We start from the raw sequence: 20,969 nt of genomic DNA on the forward strand, positions 1-20,969 counted from the left end.
GTGCTCTTTTAGGCCAGTGATGTTACATGCATGCCCTCTATACATAGTCACACATCCAAAACACACTCTCAGTTGCTATTAAAAATTTATTGCCGCATAGCACATGCAACCGCCCTATGATAACTTGAGTGTGTCGCTATATTTAGACAGTGGACACTACAAAAGTCCTTTCATGACACTGTTTAGAAAAATGCATGGCCCCACGTGGCTCATTAAGGTTTGGAAGCCGCATTCACCTATAAGTGAATGCACAAATCTCCCATTATTTGTATCATAGCAAAATTTCTTGTTTGTTTCAACCTTGTGCAGTTCTTACTAAACTGAACTATACATCTAGGAGCCCTTCTGAGGGGTGGCGTTTTGCAAGTGGTGAAACGCAAACGAATACCATGTGCTGCACGACATCAGTGCAAGTTAAAGAAGTTAACCCAGGCCCTCTGCTACAGCTTTTCTTTCTTTTTTCATTCCTTCACTCACCACACAGCTGGTGCGTCCACCGAAAGTGAAGCAGTCACTGTGTCCTGATTATGCTCATGACCGATTTATTACTTTCATGTATAAGCATTCTTAACTCCCTTTGTAAATCTGTCTATCCATAACATGATCCTCACAAGTACACACGACCACTAAACTTTGCACATCTTCCATTTTTAATGACAATGCGAAGTACTTCTGAAGGGCGGCATTTCAACAGTGGCCAAATGCAAATGAATACCGTGCACTGCGTGATGTCAGTGCAAGTTAAAGTTAGCCCACAGCCCTCCGTTACAACTTCATTTCTACACCCACCAAAGAGCCGGTGTGTCCATCTAAAGTGAAGCAGTCACTGCATACTGCCTTGGCTCATGACCAATCTATTATTTTGATATATAAGCAGTCTACGGTAATTCCCATAACTAATCTGTCTGACCGCAGCGAAATTCATAACACCATCCTCACATGTACACAAGTACAATATTTATAGAGGAGATACAATAATACAAATGAGTAATTAGTACTTAATACTCAAAGTACTCAATTAGTTGTCACTAAAGTTTCTCGTGAAAGTCATGAGCGAAAGATGAGCCACAGCAAGAATGCTTACACATACACTGACAGTCCCCTCGGAACTTCTGTGCATTTTTTTAACATGCAGTTTGTTGCGCATCTTGCCAATAACACCTGCCACAATATTCGCTTGTCTAGCAGCAAAAGATGATTTTACTAAAACGAGGCAAAACAAATAAAACACCAAACAAAGGTTTGCCCTATAGCAGGGGTGCAACAGCTCAAACAGGATTTCAAGCAATTTTTGGAGCAGCAAAATCCATATTTGGAGCAGCTCACAGGAAAAAAAAAAAAAACTGCACTTCGCAGTATGAATTCAAATTTAGGAGCCATTAAATGGTGAACAAACCTTACTTTCGGCACAGAAAATGAGATGTGAACATCGGGCCGTATTAATGCGATCCAAAGAAAATCTAGCAATGGCCACTTATCACAGACGTTGTGTGTACCTACTATTGTAAATAAGCCTTTTGTACTGCAAGGCATGGTATCGTACACACACACACACAAAAAGAATGCGAGCCGTAAAACCACGAGGATAATTTTTCAAACTTCGGGGACCGAATAAAAATTGAAAAAGCTAGCGAATATGCACTTTTTTTTGCATCTAGTGTTGTTTGACAATTTTAATGACGGGATCTTATCTTGCTCGCAAGACTCATAAAACAATGTCTGTGAAATCCACAGCTTGTGTCCTGCGAGGGCAGCTTCAGAAGAGCCCAATTGGAAGTCATGAGTGCGATCAGCCTGAGCATCAAAAGCGAGCACTGCACAAAAACAAAACCAAAAATAAAATGTTGATTCAAAACCAAACACAAAAAAATGACAAAAAGAAAAGAGAAACAGCGACCAAAAGGTGAAACGGCAAAGCCAAAAGCAGATAAGAAAGCAGATGAGTGAGCGCGTATTCTGCCCATGATTTCTATAGGCTGGCGACTCGGTGGGTTGAACTAAATATTTTGACTTAAGGGGAGGCTGCCGATGACTCGGGTTATTAGGTTATATATTTTGTGTAGATGTTATAGTATTTTGATGTTCTAGCATACGTAAATGTTAATTTTAGCAGTCTTGGGCTCCACTGCGGCATTATGGAATTCAATAGCTAAGGTTTCTGCACGTTTCCCAACCTACTGAAGCTTAAAACAAATTTCACATGTACCACCTAAAGTTATATTAGCACAAACACAGAAGCCATAACTGATGCACCTCTATCTGAGGACGGGAAAGTGAGTCTATCGACGAGACAGCATTAAAAACAACCTTGGTCTAACAATATACCGGAAACTTCCACGAGCAGCATAAATAACTAGATATACATCCATTAAAAGCATGCAGCACTTAAACACAGTGTTGAAGCATCACTTCAAAATCACAAGTATCTCCATGGCCCTTTTCGTAGTGCGACGTAGCAGCAGTGGTGCCTACAAACGGCCCCTTTGCGTTATGCAGATGCTTCACCGCATGGGTCATGGCCCATGCGGTGAAGCATCCTCAAACTGAGACTGTTCAGCTTACTCAAGTGGAGGAAGCACGTGGACGCAGAGAGAAAAATATGAGAAAAATAAAAGGCCAGTGACACACACTGCAGCATCTGCAATGCCGTGAGTGACCATATCACAGTCGTAAAAAGTTGTCCTTGAGTATGGCTAAATTTTGCGGCTAGTTGAGGCATTTTGACGCAGCGTGGCGCAAATTAAATAAATTTCACGCTTATGATGCAATTCGTGCAGCTGCTGCACCCCTGTTACAGGGTTTTACGTCCCAAAGCTATCCAGGCTATGAGGGATGCTGTCGTGGAGGCTCCGCAAATTTTGACTACCTGGGGTTTTCTCATGTGCAATGACATCACACATCACACGGCTGCCTTGATTTTATGTCTCCATCGAAAAGCGGCCAGTGCAGCTTATTTAATCCGGAGTCCCTGGCTTTGGAAGCTGATTTTGAAATGTGAAGTGCACACAGTGGAATGAGGACGCTGACAGATACAGGCAAACGCATTCCATTTTGTGCACTTCAAACTTCAGAACCGATGCATTCAGCAAATTCTACAGCACTTCAGCAGCTGAGCGCGGTATCCACTGAACCACCATCCCGAAGGAGCACCGAAACAGTTATTTCTTTGAGTTAAATGTTAGCATAGTTCGCTTAATGTCATTTTTTTTAACATTGCTAAAGCATTACACACATAGTATAATGTTATACTACCATTACAACTGCCTTTATACAAGAATTCAAGAACCTTAAAATACCAACATTGAGGGACTAGGCCCAGCAGTTGTAACACTACGCTTATGCACACTAGCTGCTTCACACAACCCTGCGTGAAGACAACAAAGCACAAACATAAAGCATACCACGATCAAACAATCACTTGATGGTGCTATCCCCAACTCAGGCTACCCATGAACAGCGCCTTCAAATGTATTGGAGGTAAATTGTAAACAAGTACAGTTTTTAAAATAATTCTTGAAGCATACGTATGATATGTGGCTGGCATGGAGCCAAGAGGTTTAGTTACGAAATTCTGCTATTTGAAGTATACTGTTATAGCCTAAAATGTGAGAAAATACCATCGAACAGTGGTAAATTCGATGCTTGAAGCGAGCTTGTGATGATTGTTATAGTTATATAAGTTACTGCCCATAAACGTTTATGAAATTATGAAGAGTTCTGTCTTGACTTCGATTGTGTATTATACATAGCAGCACAGCCATTAATTGTTTTAACATTAACAATGAATGGTGAGCGATAAAGCATTTATAATGTGATGTGTATTTACATGTTTCACCGGGGTGCAGCAAACAAGGCTTTCATATTCAACAATGCCCCAGTGGCTCCTTTCTAGTCCGTTCAACTGCTCAGCCAGAAACCCCTCAAACCCGGACATGGCGGTTGCGACGAAGAGAGACATCGTCGAGGCGAGCTGGCGAACGCACACGCAGATGCGCACCAGAAGACAAAGAATATGTAAACATATTGATTTCTTCATAAAACCATTTCAACTCCTTAATCTTCGAGTATTAATTTCGTTATCTAGTACAACTTTTTAACTTGGCGCAGTCGACCTCAGAAGCTGAACACAGCCCCAATGAAGACATCCGCAAAGAAATCAAGGACATCCAGTCACAGCTACAGATGCTAGTGCACGCCTTGAACTTCCGCAACGATCACAGCCAAGATCAACGAGCCAAGGGAGCAGTAGGTGTCTCGCAGCCACAGTGTGAAGAACCCGGCACCACAATGAGCGGCGTCTACGACACTTTTCATGAAACGCACGAATCCATCTGCGAAGACTGCGGGACATGAGCCCGGAGTTCAAACGACACCCTCGGCGTGAAAGCCGAAATGTAGCGGCAGCTTGCCGGGGCCATGCAATAGAACATGCGTCTGTTTCAAGTACATTCATCTGGAGAAAGATTGCGAGTTCATGAGGAAAATGGTCAATGAATACATACAGGGTCTGACTAGGAATAGTCAGACCAAGTCAGAGCAAATATGCTGCACCGACACACATCCTAGATAAGCCAAACCACCCAACAACACCAAGGAGAATTGTTCATGACTACCACAAACTCAATGCCAAAATAGTGAACCTGCCATATCCACTGCCGCTGATAGAAGATGCTGTGGATGAAATCATGAGATAGCTCATGTTACTTCACAGCCATGGATATCAAGTAAGCATTCCTCACAATCCGTGTCAAACCTGAGGACAGGCATAAAACAGCCTTCGTCACGCCAGATGGGAAGTATGAATACCTTCTTATAGCATTTGGATTTTGTAAAGCCCCACAAACAATGCAAACTATCACGAAAAAGAGATTCGATGGCCTGCCACAAACAAGTACCTATATATAGATAATATTGCACAAGGTGCAGGATCCACCCCAGAGGCCATCGAACTTTTAGAAGAAGCTTTACACTGCATAAATATCAACGGCCTGACAATGGACATTGAAAAGTGCCAGATTGTGCACAACCAGATTTCCGTTCTAAGCTATGTCCTCACGAAAGAAGGCTGCATCCCAGACTCTAAAAGCATAGAGGCCATCAACAAGTTCACGCCACCTAAGGATGCCAAACACCTTTACTCGTTCCTGCTGTTTGCAAACCATTTCAGAAAATTCGTCCAAGGATTTTCTGCAAAGACTTCAGCACTACGGAAGCTACTGGTCAAAGGCAACGAGTTCACATAGGCTGAAGAACATCCGGAGATATGTGACACACTCAAGCATTCTCTGATCAATCCGCCAGTGCTTGCAAACTTTCGAAACGACTGTCACTCCACAGTGCACACCGATGCTAGCCAGCATGGACTCTGAGCTATCTTGACTCAAGAGCGGGACTCGCAAGAGCGTGATCAAATATGCCAGTAATGCTCTGAACGCACATGAGAGCCAACTCCACTATAACCTACCAGAATGTATGGCTTTGCACTGGGCTGTCACGGAGAAATTTGCCATTTACCTGAAAGGAGGACCACGGTTCATGGTACTGACAGACAATCTGAGCGCCACATATCTGGCACAAAAAGCAGCGACAAATTGCCGATTTGCACGATGGACCTAGTAGAGTCCAGGCAAACTAAACAAAGCCGATTCACTTTCCCGGCTAGACGATCCCATCGGAGAGTCTGAGTCTGTCCAACTTCCCCGGACGGCAAGTGGCACAAGCATCTGCATGGCAGTAGTGACAGGTAGCAGCAGCCTACGTGAGCTACAAACATCGGACCCAGTCTGTCAACAACTACGCCAAGTCTGAAAAGGAATACTAAGAATTTGCAGTGAGGAGTGATATTCTTGTGCGGGATACTGTAGATGGAAAGGGTGCCAAAGTTGTAGTACCTAGTCTTGAGGGACTTTGCACTTCAAATGTGTCATGATTCCACGGGACACATGGATGCACAGCACATTCTGAGCAAAACTCAGACAATATTGGTGGCTAAAGATGCAATGGGAAGTGAAAAACTATGCCAGGTCAGCGACACTTGCAAGAGGGTGAACCGAAGGACTACCATCACAGAGGGGTGTTTGCAACCTAGAGGTATCCCAACCCATCCAAACACAGTCATATCACTCTATCACTTTGGTCCATTGGAAGAATTTGAAGGTTACCAGCACGGACTCGTGTGCATAGGCCATGCCACGTGCTGCATCGACGCAGTCCTTGTGCCTTCAACAGCTGCAGTCTACTATTTAGACTACATGCTAAACAGATGGATACCGAGATTCAGAATCCCAAAGACGATTGTGACAGATCAGGCAAGAGGGTTTATCAACAAAAAGACAGCTACCATGCATCACTGTCTCGGAATCGCTCACATCATAACGCTGCCATACTGGCCTCAAGCCAATGGTTTGGTGGAGCGAGTAGTCGGAGTGTTAAATAACATACTTCGAAAGATTCTAGAGACACGCATTGACTGGTACAAGGAGCTTCTAGAAGCTGTACTTGCTGTAAACGTCTTGAAGCACAAGTCGACGCAATACCCACCGCTCGAACTCATGCATGGCTACACTCTCCAGCTTCCTGGACAACTCCACCTTTCAGATGTCAAAGAAGCCACGAGACTCCACGAATTAGCCAAGATCAGAGGCCAAGCAAAAGAGAACCTCGAAGCGAGCCAGAAGGCAGCTAAGGAACGTTATGACGGAAATCGCAAGGCACCTAACTTCCAAATCGGAAAGATTGCCTACTGCACGCTCGGTTCCCAAGCACAGCTCTCAACTCCCTGTTTGACAGCCCTTATGAAATTTCAGAAATCTTGAGTGAGAACACTATGAAGATCAAATGTGCGCATTGGACGTTGCCCAAAGTAGTAGAAAGAGTCAGCACGGAGCAACTGAGTAGACTACCCCATGAGAGGTGAGCTTCCCTGAACTGACTCTTTCATGGGACGTCAGTTTGCAGCCAACGCCAACGACGACAGTGAAAGAGCACAGCTGACTGAACATCACCAGCATAGTTGCAATCAAGAGTCTCCCAACAGCCAAACAGTGATGGGACAGCTTCCGACCTGGGTGAAGAACACAAGACATGCAGTTCCAAACAGTACGACCGCATTCCATACGGACACGCCACATCCCAGCACACCTCAAGGATTTTGTGATCAGAAGATGGATCAACATGAGTGAAGGGCATGTGAGCCCGAGTTTGTGTTCCTTTGACGCGCCCGCTACGGACTAGTGCCGACTGGTGACAGACGGAGGGACCGCGATCACGTGTTCTATGGAGAGACGCTGCTAGCCTCAACATAGAGAAAGAGATTGGCCTCAAGGGGGAAGCAGAAGAGAAACATCGTCGGGGCGTGCTGGCGAACGCACACGCAGACGCGCATTAGAAGACGAAGAACATTTGATTGGTTCATAAACATATTTCAACTCTTCAATCTTCGAGTATTACTTCAGTTATCTAGTACGACTTCAGACACCGGTGAAACCGTGCAGAAAGCTTGCGCGTTGTTGACCCCTTTGTTGTGTAGTAAGTATTACAGTGGTGCTTACCTGGTTTGACCGCTTGTGATGAGAAACCAGAGCAACCTTTAGTCGGAAACTCGGCGTTAGCGTCTTCTGCCCCTCAATCTCGTCGCAGACGGTCATGGTTTTTCATCACGCGTGGCCAAACCAGGTAAGTACCATGGTGAAATCGTGGGCCAGACAAGTGAGCAGCATGATGCTGTAAAACTGACGGCTACCACACTTTCAAAAGAGCCAAAAACATTAACCCGCAACAGCTACCATTACTCAATCCTCTAGGGTAAAACAAACACCGAACAAAGGTTTGGAGAACACAACACAACAAAACGCAACTCTAAAACACATCCATACTTCCTGGGGCTTTCCTCCGCAGAATCCCCTGCTTCTGCTGGGCGCTTCGACATCGTTAATTAATACTTTTCACTTTGTTCTCTATGGAAACCTTTCTTTACAAAACGAGCGCGTGGAGGATGTCAAGTTGCTGCGACCACGAACAGCCACCAAACACGAACTACGCGCGCGTTTTATTCACCGTGCCCGTTGGGACAGAGAACGGCGGTTTTGATTGGTCAAAATTCGAGTGTATACGAATGGTGGCGGCGCCCGTGGCCGTTAGAGGAAACTGGGTTTAAATTTCAAACTTGTTGCTTGTTGTTGATAACTGCACAACCACCATGGAAAATAAAATTAGTTGAAGACTTGCAGTAGAAAAGCTTCTTGAAGGTAACTGCCCTATAGTTAATTAGGATGGAAAAGAATAAAAAAATAAATGCGATTTCCAAAATGCAATGACGGCATTTGCAAAAAAGCTTGTATCGACCGTTTTCAGATAGCGCGTCGACAATTCATAAGCACCGAGTTTGTGTATGAACTTTATGTAAGCACAAAAAAAAAAAAAATGCATACAAAATCCGATCACATTTTGAAGCGGAGTTTCGCAACTGGCATGATTCAAAAGCTCTGCTTTGGGATGGCGACCGGTTCATATATACCTCGCAGGCGTGCGGTCCGCCCGTTTTCTGTCCGCTTGAGGACGTGGAGCGGAAGGGGTCTTGTACGATCGTTTTGCTATGGTTTTGCCGTTTTGATTCGGTTTTGCCGTTTTGCTTTGGTTTTGCCGACTGCCGGTCAGCCGGACGGTTCCAGCGTCCCGATTGGCGCGCCCAGGCCATAGAGAAAGAGATTGCCTCTGCGCAGTTCGCTTGCCTCGGAATCACCATGGCGTGGTTTTTGCTGTGCTTATGGGCTCTCGTCAGCTGCCAAATGAGTAGCGCTTCAGTAGAGTTCTTGAGTGCTTACATGGCCACCACCGTAAATTTGATTTGGCCTTTGCTCACACGGTTCGTAGCTGCCGTCGCAATCGTCTGCCCCCTTTTGACTTTTCTAGTATGCCTAGTTTAAATTGTGTCTACGCGGAATTTAGACTGAGCACTGTCGAATGAACGTGCATTCATAGTTCGACGACCGATGAGCCGTTTTGCTTCATTGTTTTGTGGGCCCAAGTCAGCCCAATGCTGAAAGAAACATTCAAAAAGAAGATGTGACGGTTCCGGCGTGCAGAAAAGAGCTAAAAAAAAAAATGCTTGAATTAGCGCAACTAGGAAAAGATACCAATTATGGAATAGGATCTAACAATGAATAGCCTCAAGCTTGAACAAATGCAATTGACTTCCACCACATCCCCTTAAAGGAAAGTTAAAATGAAATATGGGACAGATGTGTGAAAAAGAAATGGAGGCTCAACGGCATTACCAGAACAGAAAAACAACTCACTCACAACTGATTGATTTCTTGGATGCAGTTCAGGGCTGTAACATGCACGCATGAGCATTTCGGCATGAAACGTGTAGCTATTGCTATGCGGGAATAGATTGCAATTAAGATATTTTCATTAGCTGCACATTGCCCTGTTGTTACTATGTTTGTTCCACAGGGCTCTCTTTGTGCTGCTGCTTTATAAAGCATTGATGATTGATGTCTTGAGAATGCAATTTATTCTCAATTGAGAAATGCTTGTGTAATAAAACACATTCTTTTAATCCTAGAGTTCCCGAAATCAAATCCTAGCATACTTTGTGATGTGCTTAAAACAAAAGGTGGCTGTGACATTAAAACATCTGAAAAAGAAGAAAAAAAAAAAAAAAAAAAAAGAACAGAGAGAGAGACCATGGAATGTGTTATATACCAGGTGTCCTAGCTTTCAAAAAGTCGATGTGCCCTAGCCCAGTGAATTAATCCAGCTGCGGGCTGTTGAGAGTTGCCTGGCCTAGTTTAGTTTTCATTATTGAACCTTATAACAATTAAGACTATATAGTTAGCATTTAAATTATTGTCTTCAAGAACAATCAGGATCAATAAGGAAGTAGTAATCTGTCTTCCAAAACAGCTGAAAGAAATGTTTGCACCAAGGTGCCTTCTATTTTGAATTATTTTTTTGTCATGATCTTAAATGGCAACAAGCCCAATAAAGGAATCACGTGTTCTATGGAGAGACGCTGCTAGCCTCAACATAGAGAAAGAGATTGGCCTCAAGGGGGAAGCAGAAGAGAAACATCGTCGGGGCGTGCTGGCGAACGCACACGCAGACGCGCATTAGAAGACGAAGAACATTTGATTGGTTCATAAACATATTTCAACTCTTCAATCTTCGAGTATTACTTCAGTTATCTAGTACGACTTCAGACACCGGTGAAACCGTGCAGAAAGCTTGCGCGTTGTTGACCCCTTTGTTGTGTAGTAAGTATTACAGTGGTGCTTACCTGGTTTGACCGCTTGTGATGAGAAACCAGAGCAACCTTTAGTCGGAAACTCGGCGTTAGCGTCTTCTGCCCCTCAATCTCGTCGCAGACGGTCATGGTTTTTCATCACGCGTGGCCAAACCAGGTAAGTACCATGGTGAAATCGTGGGCCAGACAAGTGAGCAGCATGATGCTGTAAAACTGACGGCTACCACACTTTCAAAAGAGCCAAAAACATTAACCCGCAACAGCTACCATTACTCAATCCTATAGGGTAAAACAAACACCGAACAAAGGTTTGGAGAACACAACACAACAAAACGCAACTCTAAAACACATCCATACTTCCTGGGGCTTTCCTCCGCAGAATCCCCAGCTTCTGCTGGGCGCTTCGACATCGTTAATTAATACTTTTCACTTTGTTCTCTATGGAAACCTTTCTTTACAAAACGAGCGCGTGGAGGATGTCAAGTTGCTGCGACCACGAACAGCCACCAAACACGAACTACGCGCGCGTTTTATTCACCGTGCCCGTTGGGACAGAGAACGGCGGTTTTGATTGGTCAAAATTCGAGTGTATACGAATGGTGGCGGCGCCCGTGGCCGTTAGAGGAAACTGGGTTTAAATTTCAAACTTGTTGCTTGTTGTTGATAACTGCACAACCACCATGGAAAATAAAATTAGTTGAAGACTTGCAGTAGAAAAGCTTCTTGAAGGTAACTGCCCTATAGTTAATTAGGATGGAAAAGAATAAAAAAATAAATGCGATTTCCAAAATGCAATGACGGCATTTGCAAAAAAGCTTGTATCGACCGTTTTCAGATAGCGCGTCGACAATTCATAAGCACCGAGTTTGTGTATGAACTTTATGTAAGCACAAAAAAAAAAAAAAAATGCATACAAAATCCGATCACATTTTGAAGCGGAGTTTCGCAACTGGCATGATTCAAAAGCTCTGCTTTGGGATGGCGACCGGTTCATATATACCTCGCAGGCGTGCGGTCCGCCCGTTTTCTGTCCGCTTGAGGACGTGGAGCGGAAGGGGTCTTGTACGATCGTTTTGCTATGGTTTTGCCGTTTTGATTCGGTTTTGCCGTTTTGCTTTGGTTTTGCCGACTGCCGGTCAGCCGGACGGTTCCAGCGTCCCGATTGGCGCGCCCAGGCCATAGAGAAAGAGATTGCCTCTGCGCAGTTCGCTTGCCTCGGAATCACCATGGCGTGGTTTTTGCTGTGCTTATGGGTTCTCGTCAGCTGCCAAATGAGTAGCGCTTCAGTAGAGTTCTTGAGTGCTTACATGGCCACCACCGTAAATTTGATTTGGCCTTTGCTCACACGGTTCGTAGCTGCCGTCGCAATCGTCTGCCCCCTTTTGACTTTTCTAGTATGCCTAGTTTAAATTGTGTCTACGCGGAATTTAGACTGAGCACTGTCGAATGAACGTGCATTCATAGTTCGACGACCGATGAGCCGTTTTGCTTCATTGTTTTGTGGGCCCAAGTCAGCCCAATGCTGAAAGAAACATTCAAAAAGAAGATGTGACGGTTCCGGCGTGCAGAAAAGAGCTAAAAAAAAAAAATGCTTGAATTAGCGCAACTAGGAAAAGATACCAATTATGGAATAGGATCTAACAATGAATAGCCTCAAGCTTGAACAAATGCAATTGACTTCCACCACATCCCCTTAAAGGAAAGTTAAAATGAAATATGGGACAGATGTGTGAAAAAGAAATGGAGGCTCAACGGCATTACCAGAACAGAAAAACAACTCACTCACAACTGATTGATTTCTTGGATGCAGTTCAGGGCTGTAACATGCACGCATGAGCATTTCGGCATGAAACGTGTAGCTATTGCTATGCGGGAATAGATTGCAATTAAGATATTTTCATTAGCTGCACATTGCCCTGTTGTTACTATGTTTGTTCCACAGGGCTCTCTTTGTGCTGCTGCTTTATAAAGCATTGATGATTGATGTCTTGAGAATGCAATTTATTCTCAATTGAGAAATGCTTGTGTAATAAAACACATTCTTTTAATCCTAGAGTTCCCGAAATCAAATCCTAGCATACTTTGTGATGTGCTTAAAACAAAAGGTGGCTGTGACATTAAAACATCTGAAAAAGAAGAAAAAAAAAAAAAAAAAAAGAACAGAGAGAGAGACCATGGAATGTGTTATATACCAGGTGTCCTAGCTTTCAAAAAGTCGATGTGCCCTAGCCCAGTGAATTAATCCAGCTGCGGGCTGTTGAGAGTTGCCTGGCCTAGTTTAGTTTTCATTATTGAACCTTATAACAATTAAGACTATATAGTTAGCATTTAAATTATTGTCTTCAAGAACAATCAGGATCAATAAGGAAGTAGTAATCTGTCTTCCAAAACAGCTGAAAGAAATGTTTGCACCAAGGTGCCTTCTATTTTGAATTATTTTTTTGTCATGATCTTAAATGGCAACAAGCCCAATAAAGGAATCACGTGTTCTATGGAGAGACGCTGCTAGCCTCAACATAGAGAAAGAGATTGGCCTCAAGGGGGAAGCAGAAGAGAAACATCGTCGGGGCGTGCTGGCGAACGCACACGCAGACGCGCATTAGAAGACGAAGAACATTTGATTGGTTCATAAACATATTTCAACTCTTCAATCTTCGAGTATTACTTCAGTTATCTAGTACGACTTCAGACACCGGTGAAACCGTGCAGAAAGCTTGCGCGTTGTTGACCCCTTTGTTGTGTAGTAAGTATTACAGTGGTGCTTACCTGGTTTGACCGCTTGTGATGAGAAACCAGAGCAACCTTTAGTCGGAAACTCGGCGTTAGCGTCTTCTGCCCCTCAATCTCGTCGCAGACGGTCATGGTTTTTCATCACGCGTGGCCAAACCAGGTAAGTACCATGGTGAAATCGTGGGCCAGACAAGTGAGCAGCATGATGCTGTAAAACTGACGGCTACCACACTTTCAAAAGAGCCAAAAACATTAACCCGCAACAGCTACCATTACTCAATCCTCTAGGGTAAAACAAACACCGAACAAAGGTTTGGAGAACACAACACAACAAAACGCAACTCTAAAACACATCCATACTTCCTGGGGCTTTCCTCCGCAGAATCCCCTGCTTCTGCTGGGCGCTTCGACATCGTTAATTAATACTTTTCACTTTGTTCTCTATGGAAACCTTTCTTTACAAAACGAGCGCGTGGAGGATGTCAAGTTGCTGCGACCACGAACAGCCACCAAACACGAACTACGCGCGCGTTTTATTCACCGTGCCCGTTGGGACAGAGAACGGCGGTTTTGATTGGTCAAAATTCGAGTGTATACGAATGGTGGCGGCGCCCGTGGCCTTTAGAGGAAACTGGGTTTAAATTTCAAACTTGTTGCTTGTTGTTGATAACTGCACAACCACCATGGAAAATAAAATTAGTTGAAGACTTGCAGTAGAAAAGCTTCTTGAAGGTAACTGCCCTATAGTTAATTAGGATGGAAAAGAATAAAAAAATAAATGCGATTTCCAAAATGCAATGACGGCATTTGCAAAAAAGCTTGTATCGACCGTTTTCAGATAGCGCGTCGACAATTCATAAGCACCGAGTTTGTGTATGAACTTTATGTAAGCACAAAAAAAAAAAAATGCATACAAAATCCGATCACATTTTGAAGCGGAGTTTCGCAACTGGCATGATTCAAAAGCTCTGCTTTGGGATGGCGACCGGTTCATATATACCTCGCAGGCGTGCGGTCCGCCCGTTTTCTGTCCGCTTGAGGACGTGGAGCGGAAGGGGTCTTGTACGATCGTTTTGCTATGGTTTTGCCGTTTTGATTCGGTTTTGCCGTTTTGCTTTGGTTTTGCCGACTGCCGGTCAGCCGGACGGTTCCAGCGTCCCGATTGGCGCGCCCAGGCCATAGAGAAAGAGATTGCCTCTGCGCAGTTCGCTTGCCTCGGAATCACCATGGCGTGGTTTTTGCTGTGCTTATGGGTTCTCGTCAGCTGCCAAATGAGTAGCGCTTCAGTAGAGTTCTTGAGTGCTTACATGGCCACCACCGTAAATTTGATTTGGCCTTTGCTCACACGGTTCGTAGCTGCCGTCGCAATCGTCTGCCCCCTTTTGACTTTTCTAGTATGCCTAGTTTAAATTGTGTCTACGCGGAATTTAGACTGAGCACTGTCGAATGAACGTGCATTCATAGTTCGACGACCGATGAGCCGTTTTGCTTCATTGTTTTGTGGGCCCAAGTCAGCCCAATGCTGAAAGAAACATTCAAAAAGAAGATGTGACGGTTCCGGCGTGCAGAAAAGAGCTAAAAAAAAAAAATGCTTGAATTAGCGCAACTAGGAAAAGATACCAATTATGGAATAGGATCTAACAATGAATAGCCTCAAGCTTGAACAAATGCAATTGACTTCCACCACATCCCCTTAAAGGAAAGTTAAAATGAAATATGGGACAGATGTGTGAAAAAGAAATGGAGGCTCAACGGCATTACCAGAACAGAAAAACAACTCACTCACAACTGATTGATTTCTTGGATGCAGTTCAGGGCTGTAACATGCACGCATGAGCATTTCGGCATGAAACGTGTAGCTATTGCTATGCGGGAATAGATTGCAATTAAGATATTTTCATTAGCTGCACATTGCCCTGTTGTTACTATGTTTGTTCCACAGGGCTCTCTTTGTGCTGCTGCTTTATAAAGCATTGATGATTGATGTCTTGAGAATGCAATTTATTCTCAATTGAGAAATGCTTGTGTAATAAAACACATTCTTTTAATCCTAGAGTTCCCGAAATCAAATCCTAGCATACTTTGTGATGTGCTTAAAACAAAAGGTGGCTGTGACATTAAAACATCTAAAAAAGAAGAAAAAAAAAAAAAAAAAAAGAACAGAGAGAGAGACCATGGAATGTGTTATATACCAGGTGTCCTAGCTTTCAAAAAGTCGATGTGCCCTAGCCCAGTGAATTAATCCAGCTGCGGGCTGTTGAGAGTTGCCTGGCCTAGTTTAGTTTTCATTATTGAACCTTATAACAATTAAGACTATATAGTTAGCATTTAAATTATTGTCTTCAAGAACAATCAGGATCAATAAGGAAGTAGTAATCTGTCTTCCAAAACAGCTGAAAGAAATGTTTGCACCAAGGTGCCTTCTATTTTGAATTATTTTTTTGTCATGATCTTAAATGGCAACAAGCCCAATAAAGGAATCACGTGTTCTATGGAGAGACGCTGCTAGCCTCAACATAGAGAAAGAGATTGGCCTCAAGGGGGAAGCAGAAGAGAAACATCGTCGGGGCGTGCTGGCGAACGCACACGCAGACGCGCATTAGAAGACGAAGAACATTTGATTGGTTCATAAACATATTTCAACTCTTCAATCTTCGAGTATTACTTCAGTTATCTAGTACGACTTCAGACACCGGTGAAACCGTGCAGAAAGCTTGCGCGTTGTTGACCCCTTTGTTGTGTAGTAAGTATTACAGTGGTGCTTACCTGGTTTGACCGCTTGTGATGAGAAACCAGAGCAACCTTTAGTCGGAAACTCGGCGTTAGCGTCTTCTGCCCCTCAATCTCGTCGCAGACGGTCATGGTTTTTCATCACGCGTGGCCAAACCAGGTAAGTACCATGGTGAAATCGTGGGCCAGACAAGTGAGCAGCATGATGCTGTAAAACTGACGGCTACCACACTTTCAAAAGAGCCAAAAACATTAACCCGCAACAGCTACCATTACTCAATCCTCTAGGGTAAAACAAACACCGAACAAAGGTTTGGAGAACACAACACAACAAAACACAACTCTAAAACACATCCATACTTCCTGGGGCTTTCCTCCGCAGAATCCCCTGCTTCTGCTGGGCGCTTCGACATCGTTAATTAATACTTTTCACTTTGTTCTCTATGGAAACCTTTCTTTACAAAACGAGCGCGTGGAGGATGTCAAGTTGCTGCGACCACGAACAGCCACCAAACACGAACTACGCGCGCGTTTTATTCACCGTGCCCGTTGGGACAGAGAACGGCGGTTTTGATTGGTCAAAATTCGAGTGTATACGAATGGTGGCGGCGCCCGTGGCCGTTAGAGGAAACTGGGTTTAAATTTCAAACTTGTTGCTTGTTGTTGATAACTGCACAACCACCATGGAAAATAAAATTAGTTGAAGACTTGCAGTAGAAAAGCTTCTTGAAGGTAACTGCCCTATAGTTAATTAGGATGGAAAAGAATAAAAAAATAAATGCGATTTCCAAAATGCAATGACGGCATTTGCAAAAAAGCTTGTATCGACCGTTTTCAGATAGCGCGTCGACAATTCATAAGCACCGAGTTTGTGTATGAACTTTATGTAAGCACAAAAAAAAAAAAAAAAAAAATGCATACAAAATCCGATCACATTTTGAAGCGGAGTTTCGCAACTGGCATGATTCAAAAGCTCTGCTTTGGGATGGCGACCGGTTCATATATACCTCGCAGGCGTGCGGTCCGCCCGTTTTCTGTCCGCTTGAGGACGTGGAGCGGAAGGGGTCTTGTACGATCGTTTTGCTATGGTTTTGCCGTTTTGATTCGGTTTTGCCGTTTTGCTTTGGTTTTGCCGACTGCCGGTCAGCCGGACGGTTCCAGCGTCCCGATTGGCGCGCCCAGGCCATAGAGAAAGAGATTGCCTCTGCGCAGTTCGCTTGCCTCGGAATCACCATGGCGTGGTTTTTGCTGTGCTTATGGGCTCTCGTCAGCTGCCAAATGAGTAGCGCTTCAGTAGAGTTCTTGAGTGCTTACATGGCCACCACCGTAAATTTGATTTGGCCTTTGCTCACACGGTTCGTAGCTGCCGTCGCAATCGTCTGCCCCCTTTTGACTTTTCTAGTATGCCTAGTTTAAATTGTGTCTACGCGGAATTTAGACTGAGCACTGTCGAATGAACGTGCATTCATAGTTCGACGACCGATGAGCCGTTTTGCTTCATTGTTTTGTGGGCCCAAGTCAGCCCAATGCTGAAAGAAACATTCAAAAAGAAGATGTGACGGTTCCGGCGTGCAGAAAAGAGCTAAAAAAAAAAAAATGCTTGAATTAGCGCAACTAGGAAAAGATACCAATTATGGAATAGGATCTAACAATGAATAGCCTCAAGCTTGAACAAATGCAATTGACTTCCACCACATCCCCTTAAAGGAAAGTTAAAATGAAATATGGGACAGATGTGTGAAAAAGAAATGGAGGCTCAACGGCATTACCAGAACAGAAAAACAACTCACTCACAACTGATTGATTTCTTGGATGCAGTTCAGGGCTGTAACATGCACGCATGAGCATTTCGGCATGAAACGTGTAGCTATTGCTATGCGGGAATAGATTGCAATTAAGATATTTTCATTAGCTGCACATTGCCCTGTTGTTACTATGTTTGTTCCACAGGGCTCTCTTTGTGCTGCTGCTTTATAAAGCATTGATGATTGATGTCTTGAGAATGCAATTTATTCTCAATTGAGAAATGCTTGTGTAATAAAACACATTCTTTTAATCCTAGAGTTCCCGAAATCAAATCCTAGCATACTTTGTGATGTGCTTAAAACAAAAGGTGGCTGTGACATTAAAACATCTAAAAAAGAAGAAAAAAAAAGAAAAAAAAAGAACAGAGAGAGAGACCATGGAATGTGTTATATACCAGGTGTCCTAGCTTTCAAAAAGTCGATGTGCCCTAGCCCAGTGAATTAATCCAGCTGCGGGCTGTTGAGAGTTGCCTGGCCTAGTTTAGTTTTCATTATTGAACCTTATAACAATTAAGACTATATAGTTAGCATTTAAATTATTGTCTTCAAGAACAATCAGTATCAATAAGGAAGTAGTAATCTGTCTTCCAAAACAGCTGAAAGAAATGTTTGCACCAAGGTGCCTTCTATTTTGAATTATTTTTTTGTCATGATCTTAAATGGCAACAAGCCCAATAAAGGAAGCGTCTGCATGACAGCAATTCCATTTCAATGTCCCATAATGTGGCTCAGAGAACAAAATCGGCTTCTGTCAGAAATGCTCTCCATGGTGTGGCTTTACATGATGTGGGTGAGAGATATGTGTGAGCAGCTAGTCGTATATGGTAGCTCGATTTGGAAGCCAGTGAACAAAGTTGTGAAGATAATATCATGATGCAAACGATGTGGGTAGCTGTTTTTCAAAACTATCTACAACTTTAGAACTGATGCTTTGCTCCTGGGGCCAATAAATAAAGAAGTCACTAATTACTTTTTGCTAACTGCAGAAAAACCACGGCAAATGAAAAGCCACTGGAGACTAGGGCAATCAACTCTGAATAGTTCTTTGTTCGTTTCACTAGCCTAGACCACTCTACCTAATTTAAAGTCTGATTAAATTCAGCAGGGATACTTGGTATGCATGGTTTCCTGGCATAAGGACGGGTAAGCTTTCCTCTTGGTGTCAGCTTCAAGTGAAATGGTCGTGATGCAGATGTGGAAGCTGAATGAGCTGACTCCCCCCCCCCTGAAGCCTTCTAGCAAGTAAAATTTATCAAGATGTAAAGATCTTGGAAGCAGTACACTATTATTCAAGCTATAATATTGTTACGTGGTGACAAGCAAATAGACGGCACAACATGTTGACAGGATGAACAGTAATTTTTTTTTGAACCCATGAACTGTGAGGCACATAGAGTCCTTCAGCTCCCACTCTCTGGTTCCCAAATCACTTTTTTTTATGTTAAAATAGTTAGCAGTAAGTCACCACTGCAAGGCTTGGCAGCTCATTTGCTAGTCATTGCACAAAGTGAATTAAGCAGAGGTGGAAGCAGGCTCGAGCATTTTGGAGCAGCTTTGGGAGCAGTAGTAAAGCCATTTTTAAGCAGCTTTGGAGCATTTGAATTATGTTTTGCAGCACGTTTCTAAGGTCAGACGCCTTTGATAATTGCAATTTTCTTTTCTGGAAATACAAAATTTCAAATCTGATTTCTTTTTATGCAAGTTCGATGCTTTTCCAACTTCGCACTAATCTCTGACATGACAAACGGTCAAAGCATGTTAAGGTATATAATACTATACAGGCCGACCTCAGCAAAAACTTGGAACAGACTAGCAACAAACGTGACGCTTGCTGATGCACTTCATACCTGAAAATGTAGTCTGACCTAATGCGTTTACCTATTTTGACTTGATAGATTCCAATCTCCAGTCTACCACTTCGATGCGCTCTTGCAGGATACTAATTTGGAGTTCACATTAATGGGCACGACATTTACGCTACCTTGTGGATACCTATTTTATTTTATTTATTTATAATACACCTCAAAGCCCGCAGATATGGGCTATAGCTATTACATGGTCCTTTTAGATCCTATGCCTGGGCTGATAAATTCCTGAGTACATGGATATTTCGTCTGCCAAAAAGGCAACTTCAGACCAGAATAATGCGCCTTGACAAGCAATTGGTGATATAGTGCCACTCCCGTGCTTTTTGCCTTCTGAGGGATCTCAGACGACTACAGCACGACCTCGATCATCACGTCCGTTTGTAAATATGGCGGAGGTCTACACGAGTGGACGCAGGCTCAAGCATTCTGGATAGCTTTGGGATATAGATAGATGGCATTGAAGGGTAGCCTGTCCATCCTACAGTTTTTTTACTCCACTGCCTCCTGCCAATAGTCCATTCTTTGCTTGAGCAATGCTGGTGGTCATTTTTAGTATTTCGGCAACAGAGTCGGTGTGCCTTTCCAACACTATTGAGAAGCTCCCTAGTGATTGACAGCTTTGGCGTACCAACCCATAACACTTCAAGTATGGTTTTGTCTGCCATAGGCCTGGCAAGCTTGTCACTGACAAAGAGGCTCGATGGTGAAGTACCTGCTTTGTTTTCAATTAAAATAACTCATGCAGCTTTTGAAGTCGGGCAAGTGTTCTTCCTAACGGTTCACAGTAGTTCGTGCTACCTACTTTGCTTGCTGATCTCGCTTCTCTCCTCTGGCGATTCAAAAGACAGAGGAGGTGCTACATCACATGCACAGTGCATTTTTTTTTTCGCGATTATCTCCAATCGCTGGTGGCCCATACTAAATTTACTTGCGAACAAATAATTATTATGCTCCATGTTTCCTTCCCTTACAAAAATTTCATTTGTATTAAACCCAGCGCATGATGCATTATATCTCTGCTACTGGTGCAATGGCATTGTTCCCATGTTCTGCTAAACTTGCATCTAAACAGCCAGTTTGGAGTAGTTTGGAGCAATATTGCATTTTGGAGCAGGATGCAACAAAAAAAGCAGTTTAGAGCAGAATGAAGCAAGTAAAAATAGTAATGGTGAATGTTATGGCGATTCTCTTTCCAAAACCACAAGGCAATAGATAATATTGCTAATTACTAAGTGGTGTCATTACCTTTTATAACTAAAGCTTTCAGAAGTGATGTTGGTTGCCGACTAGTAACATTTTCAGCCGAATATAGCTTCTTTCATTGTTAGTTTGTTTTTCGAAGAACAAAATGCAATGTATCAACAAGCATCAGAAACTTAAGCCATATTGAAGTTAGGCGAAAGAACACCGAGGAAAAAGAAAGGGCAGCTGTGGCTTGCATCTTTCACTGGCATCCTTTGCTGTGTGTTAAAGTTTGCCTCTTTTTCATGTCATCTAACTCTGTGTGCATTCTTGTCTGTCTTCAATTCGCCAAGTAACTGGGGGACTATTAGCTAGACACACTTTGAGGCCAATGTATGATGATGT

General features: G+C 43.3%; 1 protein-coding gene across 1 annotated transcript in view; it reads right to left on the minus strand.

The window, feature by feature from the left end:
* The window catches only part of LOC146205745 (uncharacterized), a 48,319-nt gene extending 40,254 nt beyond the window's left edge, over nucleotides 1-8,065 (minus strand). Inside the window, exon 1 of the mRNA XM_084590410.1 lies at nucleotides 7,875-8,065. Within this exon, the coding sequence (XP_084446536.1) occupies nucleotides 7,875-7,927 (53 nt within the window). The 5' untranslated portion in view covers nucleotides 7,928-8,065. The remainder of the gene's footprint in view (nucleotides 1-7,874) is intronic.
* Between the last annotated feature and the right edge of the window lie 12,904 nt (nucleotides 8,066-20,969).

This window comes from Amblyomma maculatum, chromosome 1 (assembly GCF_055883805.1).
Source record: "Amblyomma maculatum isolate TAMU_Amacu chromosome 1, ASM5588380v1, whole genome shotgun sequence".
In the NCBI taxonomy this organism is placed as follows: Eukaryota; Metazoa; Arthropoda; class Arachnida; order Ixodida; family Ixodidae; genus Amblyomma; species Amblyomma maculatum.